We start from the raw sequence: 7,500 nt of genomic DNA, 5'->3' as shown, positions 1-7,500 counted from the left end.
GCCCAAATCCATTGAGGCCTGGCCTTCTGCATTGATATGCAACACGACAAAGCCATTCATTCACGCTGTCTCTTGGTTTGGTCTTATGTTTGCCATTCTGCACTTAATGGACCAATTAGAGGGATCGATCGGGTCTGAAAGTGCTGTTGTCACTCTGATGGTATCTCACCGAGCTGGCCTGATGCTAAACCAGCTAACCCAGGGAAGCCTAAACCCTAGGGGCTTCTGTGTGGTTGTGTGTGTGTGTGTGTGTGTGTGTGTGTGTGTGTGTGTGTGTGTGTGTGTGTGTGTGTGTGTGTGTGTGTGTGTGTGTCAACCAACTGAGAATATCCATTACCCATGCATTAGGTCCAGGTAGACATGTAATTTGTGAAAACACAGCAATTGCTCCAAATCTCTTTTTTTTTTTGAGGAATAAAAAGGCTTATACAAAATGCACCTTTTGGTGAATTAGCTTAGTCTCACGCTGAAAATCCCAACCTTTAATTTAAGTAAATTTATTCTGAGAGAAAAACACTCATCAAGACATAATTATTTTTAACAAAACCACATGTGCCACAGTTATTGGCACCCCCGCATTTAATATTTTGCACAACCTCCATTTGCCAATAAAACAGCACTCAGTCCTCTCCTCTTTACAGAATCTCTCCAGACCACCCAGGGTCCTAGGTCCTCTCTTGTGCCCTCTCCTCTTTAGCTCACCCCACAGGTTATCTCTGGGGTCTAGGACAGTGGACTGTGATGGCCATCGCAGAAGCTTGGTTTTGTGTTCAGTAAACCATTTTTGTGTTGATGTGAACATATGTGTTTTCATCATTGCCCTGCTGGAAGACCCAACAACAGCCCAGTTTTAGTTTCTTGGCAGAGGTAGTTTTGGAGACTTGGTGACCCCAAGATGCTACTTTTATCTCCAACTCCAACTCTCCAACAGTGATCCTTGGGGATTGTACGCCTTTCTTACCATCCTCCTCACTGTGCATGAGGGCAAAATAAACTTGGATCCTCTTCCATGCAAGTTTGAAACACTTCCAGTTGGTTTGAACTTTTTCATTTTTGCCCTTACGGTAGATATAGACATTTTCAGGTGAGCCGCTATTTTTTTATAGCCATTCCCCAACTTCTGAAGGTCAACACACTTTTCCCTTTCATGATTTGAGTGTTTTCCTATCTTTCCCATGTTGAAGAATGAATAAGGGGATTTGGCCTCTGTGTGACCTCATAGTTATACCCCAGTGAAACAGGAAGTCATGGATTACTGCTTGAACATTCATGAACACTGATCAATATAATTTTATATTATATGTATATAATAAGTAAAATATAAATGGAAAATATGCTTCTGTTTCAATCTGGTTGTAAGAAATGTCTGGGGTACAATGGTGGTACGTGATTTTGTTTTGTTTTGTTTTTTGTTTTGTTAAAATTAATAATTTCTTAATTAAATGCTGTTATTAAAAAAAAAATGTTTAACTTCAATTCAATTTACAGTAGGAATTATTTTCAGTTTTTTGTGTGACATTAAGCTAATTCAACAAAAAGGTACATTTCTTAAGACCCTTTTTACTCTTTACTACATACGTGCCCTTGACAGTGTGTGTATGTACGTGCCTCTGACAGCATGTGTGTGTGTGTGTGTATGCAACTGGCTCCCAGAGGACACACTCTCAAGTGCCAGCATGAATGTGATGTCAATTCAATACCATGTGACATTGCTTACGCACAGACACATGCAGCTGGCTGGCAGACCGTTAAAGTGTCTGCGTGTTCAGCGACACATTGTCTTGCTTTGGACAAAAGCGTCAGCAAAATACCTGACCACTACCTTCACCTTTCCTCTCCACTCATGTGTCCACCTGAGGACGTATGAATGGTTAGGTATAAGTGCATGCCGTTCTGTGGGCTTGTGTAAGTGTGTGTGTGTGTGTGTGTGTGTGTGTGTGTGTGTGTGTGCGTGTGCGTGTGCGTGTGTGTGTGTGTGTGGTTGTGCATGTATATATGTGTGTGTGCGTGTTTGTGTTGGGACTCAGTGTGCAGAGAATTGTGTCAGGTATAAGTGCATGCAGTATTGTTGACTCCTCTGTATTCATGGCTAGGCTTGTGTGGGCTTCTGTGTGCATGTGTGTGTGTTGTGCATGTGTGTGTGGGTGTGTGTGTGTGTGTGTGTGTGTGCATGTATGTGTGTGTGTGTGTGTGTGTGTGCATGTGTGTGTGGGTGTGTGTGGGTTTTTGGACTCAGCGTGCAGACTATTGTGTACATGAGCCAGTGTAGTTTGAGTTAGCTCCTTTATGTTCGTGTGTGTGTGTGTGTGTGTGTGTGTGTGTGTGTGTGTGTGTGAGCTCCTTTATGTTCGTGTGTGTCTGCATGCTTGCATTCAAATCCAAAGTGTGACTGACTCGAAGACACCTGCGTATATATGTGTCTGTGTGTCTGGGCATAAATAGACGCTTTTGTCTCTTCTCCTCTATATTCATGTGTCAATGTGTGTGTGCTTGCGTGCGTGTGTCTAAGAAGCGTGACTGACTTCTGTGTGTTCCAGTGACTTGAATTGTGTGCGTGTGTTTGTGTGATCCTCCACATTCATGTGTGTGCTTGCACACTTGCATGCATCCATGCAAGAATTGTGTGCATGCGTCTCCATGTTTATAGATGACATGTGAGGGCGATTGTGTGTCTGTGTGTGTTCCTTTGTGTCCGTGTCTGTGAGCGTGTGCATGGCAGTGTGTCTGCAGAAGGTGACAGGCTGGCATGTTTTGAACTGACTTGTCCTTGTCACTTGTCTTTGTATGTATATGAAGCTACAAGCCAATTCGTATGTGGAAGCCAATACTCTTGCGCATGCTCATCTTTATGTGTGCGAATGCTTGCATGTGTGCGCAGGGGTAACGGTCGTGGATATGCTCACCGGACTTGAATCATACACATGTGACTATGTAAATATGGCAATGTTTTTTTTTTTGCATGCTCATGTTAATGCTGTGTGTGCGTGCTTGTATGCGTCTGTGCAGGAGGTGGCGACTGACTTGCAGACGTAGTCGGCGCCGCAGACGCGCAGCTGCTGCAGGCAGTTGGGCTTGTCGGTGGCCGGGCCCTCCTCGTAGGAGCAGGTGGGCACGATGGTCTGGCGGCGGCGCTCGGCGCAGGCCGTGTCGTGGCACGGGCAGAAGAGCAGCTCGTGCGTGTGCTCCGGCGGCACGCGGTCGAAGAACTTGCGCACCGCCTTGCTGCAGCGCGCCCGGTTGCAGGGCTGCTGGCCGCCGCGCGCCGATGCCGAGGCGCCGATGCACGCTGACACGTACTCCGTGCGCAGCTTCTGGCACGCCTCGTCCACGTTGCAGGCCTTTGCCGCGTCCAGGCAACGGTTGACAGTCGTCATGCTGACCTCAGACTCTGAATCGAGGGGGGGGGGGGGTAAGGAGAGAGAGAGAGAGAGAGAGAGAGAGAGAGAGAGAGAGAGAGAGAGAGGGGAGATGGAGAACAACAGGGGATGTGTGAATGTGATATGCCACATAAAAGCTGGCAGTAAGTGCCCTTGTTTATGGAGACGGTGAGAGTGTTACTGTGTGTTTCCATCATCTCACAGAACACCTGTCCTGAGCGACTGAGTGGATGATTCAGTGTATTTATTAAGAGAAAGAGTGAGTGAAACTGATTAGGAGTTTGTGAGCTCAGCAGGTGTGTGTGTGTGTGTGTGCTTTTGTATGTGCGTGTGTGTGAAAGTGTGTGTGTACGCTTGCATGAGTCAGAGCCTGAGTGCTTGCATGCACCCACACACACACACACACACACACACACACACACACACACACACACACACACACACACAGATACATACACACACAGATACATACACACACAGATACATACACACACAGGCATTTGAGTGATTGCGTACCTCCAGGTTCTGCGTGTGAAAGAGTCTAAAGCTTGTATGACAGGTGCATGTGTGTCATAAATTCAACATGACTGCTATGAGACCGGGACCTCTCTCCCTCCCTCTCCCCCCTCTCCCCCCTCTACCTCCCTCTACCCCCCTCTCCCCCCTCTCTCTCTCCTCCTCCATCACTGCTTCTCTAACACTCCCCTCTCTGGTCCCCAGCTCTTAATATTTCATAAGGGGTTAATCTGGACCTCAGGGACCACCTGCCACTACTTCTTAACACACACACACACACACACACACACACACACACACACACACACACACACACACACACACACACACACACACACACACACACACACACACACACACACACAAAACATACCAATACATTACATAGGACCAGGGGACCACCAACCTCTCTGACACACGAGACCTTCAGCCTAATCAAATCTAACAAGGACTCCAAGCACAAGCACAAGCACAGAGAGATCCATAGATATTCAGAAGACAGTATATATTCACCCACATACAGGGTACACATGCATGCATAAACACATAAACACATACACTCATACATATATATATATATATATATGCACACACACAGACACACCCACATACACACACTTCATACAGACACACATACACACACCGTATATATGCAGACACTCAGACAACTACATACACACATACTGTATATATATGCACACACAGACACACACACTATATATATATATATATATATATGCACACACACACAGACACAGACACACACACACACACACACACCGCACACACACACACACACACACACACACACACACACACACACACACACACACAAAAGCCTTCTGCTCTCTTCTCTCCGGCTCCTTCACTATCTCTCCCTCTGTATCTCTCCATCACTCCCTCTGTATCTCTCCATCTCTCTCTCTCTCTTGAACTTCCTGTCTTCATCATTCTGCTTTTTCAGCTCTCTGTATTTTTCTCATATACATTCTACCTCTCCTTCTCTACACTCTACCTTCTACCTCTCGGTAGCTGCTCGCATTAAGTTCAAGTCACTTATGCTTGCCTACAGAGTGCTTGCTGGTTCTGCTCCCACCTACCTAAATGCTCTTGTAAGGGCAAATGTTGCACCCAGGATGCTGCGCTCGTCTAGTGAGCGTCGTTTGGCACTGCCGTCTGTGCAAGCACGGCAATCCAGACTATTCTCATTTGTAGTTCCACGTTGGTGGAATGAACTGCCTAGTACTACCAGAGCAGGGGCGTCACTCTCTACCTTCAAGAAGCTTTTGAAGACCCAACTCTTCAGAGAGCACCTCCCTTCCTAACTGGCACCTGACTAGCGCTTAACTTGCACTTCAGCAGTTACATTCCTGCACTTCTTTTTCCTTTTTTCTAGGTCGTTGTTTTCTAATTCTCATGTAAAGTAGTATTTATTGTTACACCATGCTTTTTATTGCTCTTAGCTTGACTGTTCTCTCCCTTGTACGTCGCTTTGGACAAAAGCGTCTGCTAAATGACTAAATGTAAATGTAAATGTTCTCTCTCTCTTCCCCATCTTTCTCTCCCAGTCGCTTTTCCTCTCTCCCTCCCTCTCTCTTTCTCTCCTTCTCTCTCTTTTTATTTCACCTCAAACTAATTCTGTCTCTCTCTCTCCCTCCCCCCCCTCTCTCTCTCTCTCTCTCTCTCTCTCTCTCTCTCTCTCCCTCTCTTTCTGTCTGTGTGTTTCTGACGGCACAGGAGAGGATACTGTTTGGCAGCATTATTCTTTAATCTATCATGGGGTGTATTTGTGCAGCTTGAGTGTGATCATGGGGGAGGAGGCTGTGCCTGTGCTCTGGTGAGGAGCAGATGAGCTTTCATTACTCTCACTAACGCTCCGCGGCCTGTCAGCGCAGCTACGCCACCGTGGAATACAAAGCACCACACCATACCCCCCACAACCTCACTTATACACACACACAAGCTCATGGACAAGCACGCCCACACACACACACACACACACACACAGACACACAGACACACACAGGCTCATGGACAAGTGCGTGCACACACACATACACACAGGGATATACATTTCACAGGCAGCCTCTTTTGTTTTGTCTTAAAGACAAAAACATTATTGCAAACATCAACAAATCTTGGTTCAAACACTAGAGTTACAAAACTCCCAGAAAGGGCACAGAGTGTGTAAAAGCAAAACAGAACAAGAAGTCGGTCGAATAGTGTGTGGTTTAAACGTAGTGTTTTCTTAAGTTAATTGAGCTCAGGCTTATTGGTCCGCAGACAGCCGCATCGATTCCCACCTGAGTGTGGAGGGTAATGGCTGGGGAAGAAAAAGAAGACTAAAGCAAATGAAGAAACTTTCTCCTCTTCCATCTGTTAAGAGAACTTCAGAAAGGTCGATGCCAACGCTGATGGCTGCCCTGGTGTTGTGCTAAGTGAGACCTGACTGGGTTTCCATGTCCATTCTTGAGTGGAGTATTGGTTTAGGTTACTGTCAGTTAGTGTATGTGTGTGTGTGTGTGTGTGTGTGTGTGTGTGTGTGTGTGTGTGTTTGTGTGTGTGAGATAGGGGTGACCATCCAATTTAACAAGAAGCCATTAAAAAGTGGGGACTTATTTAGCAGGGAGTGTAATGTGTGAGCTTGCCTCCTGTGTGTGTGTGTGTGTGTGTGTGTGAGAGAGAGAGAAAGGGAGAGAGATAGAGAGTATCTTAATGGTATGTGTACTGGAAGATAGAGATCATTTAAAGTTATGCATGAATGAGCTGTGTCTGACACATACTAAAAGAGACAGTGCAACCTTCTTTCCTTCTCTCCACCCTCACCTCTCTATCTCTCTATCTATCTATCTTTCGTTCTCTCATTCTCTTGTTCTCTTTGCAAAGTCTCTCTGCTCCTCTACTTAGTGTTAATTATCCTGATTATCTCACTCAATTGTGTATGGTGAACACACCAGTCTCTTTCTCTCCTCTCTCTCTCTCTCTCTGTGTGAAAGTGTGTGTGTGTGTGTGTGAAAGTGTGTGTGTGTGTGCTAATGAAGTGTTTTTACAAATGATGTTTATGTGCGGAAATTCGTATTAGAAGGGCAAATAAATACATCATTAAATGCATCATTAAATATCACCCTCAGGCTAGAAGATAGAAGAATAGACAGAGATCAACACTAGAAGACTAAAAGTGTGTGTGTGTGTGTGTGTGTGTGTGTGTGTGTGTGTGTGTGTGTGTGTGTGTGTGTGTGTGTGTGTGTGTGTGTGTGTGTGTGTGTGTGTGTGTGTGCGTGTGTGTGTGTGTCCATGGGGTTATTCCTTAATTAATGGTAGGGTATGTTATGCACATTTTAATTGCAATCATCCAAAAACCACGAAAGGTGGAGATACATTAAGCAACAGAAAAATAGATATGTGTTGAGAGTGTGTGTGTGTGTGTCTCAGGGGTGGCACAGAGTACTCGAGTATTCAAGTACCCCCCCCCCCCCTCTCTCTCTCTTTTTCTCACTTACACACAGACAAAAACAGAAGTCTAATTCTAATTAGTCTTATTCACAATTGTGAATTGGGGACGGGTTTCTCAAGGATGGCTCAAACATCATATAATAGACTAGGCTAC

At 45.5% G+C, this 7,500-nt stretch overlaps 1 protein-coding gene across 1 annotated transcript in view; it reads right to left on the bottom strand.

The window, feature by feature from the left end:
• Positions 1–7,500, bottom strand: part of gfra4a (GDNF family receptor alpha 4a) — a 105,331-nt gene that overhangs the window by 19,991 nt on the left and 77,840 nt on the right. Inside the window, exon 4 of the mRNA XM_031579820.2 lies at positions 3,022–3,388. Within this exon, the coding sequence (XP_031435680.1) occupies positions 3,022–3,388 (367 nt within the window). The remainder of the gene's footprint in view (positions 1–3,021; positions 3,389–7,500) is intronic.

This window comes from Clupea harengus, chromosome 14 (genome assembly GCF_900700415.2).
Source record: "Clupea harengus chromosome 14, Ch_v2.0.2, whole genome shotgun sequence".
NCBI lineage: Eukaryota > Metazoa > Chordata > Actinopteri > Clupeiformes > Clupeidae > Clupea > Clupea harengus.
This window is presented reverse-complemented; position numbering and strand designations above follow the sequence as displayed.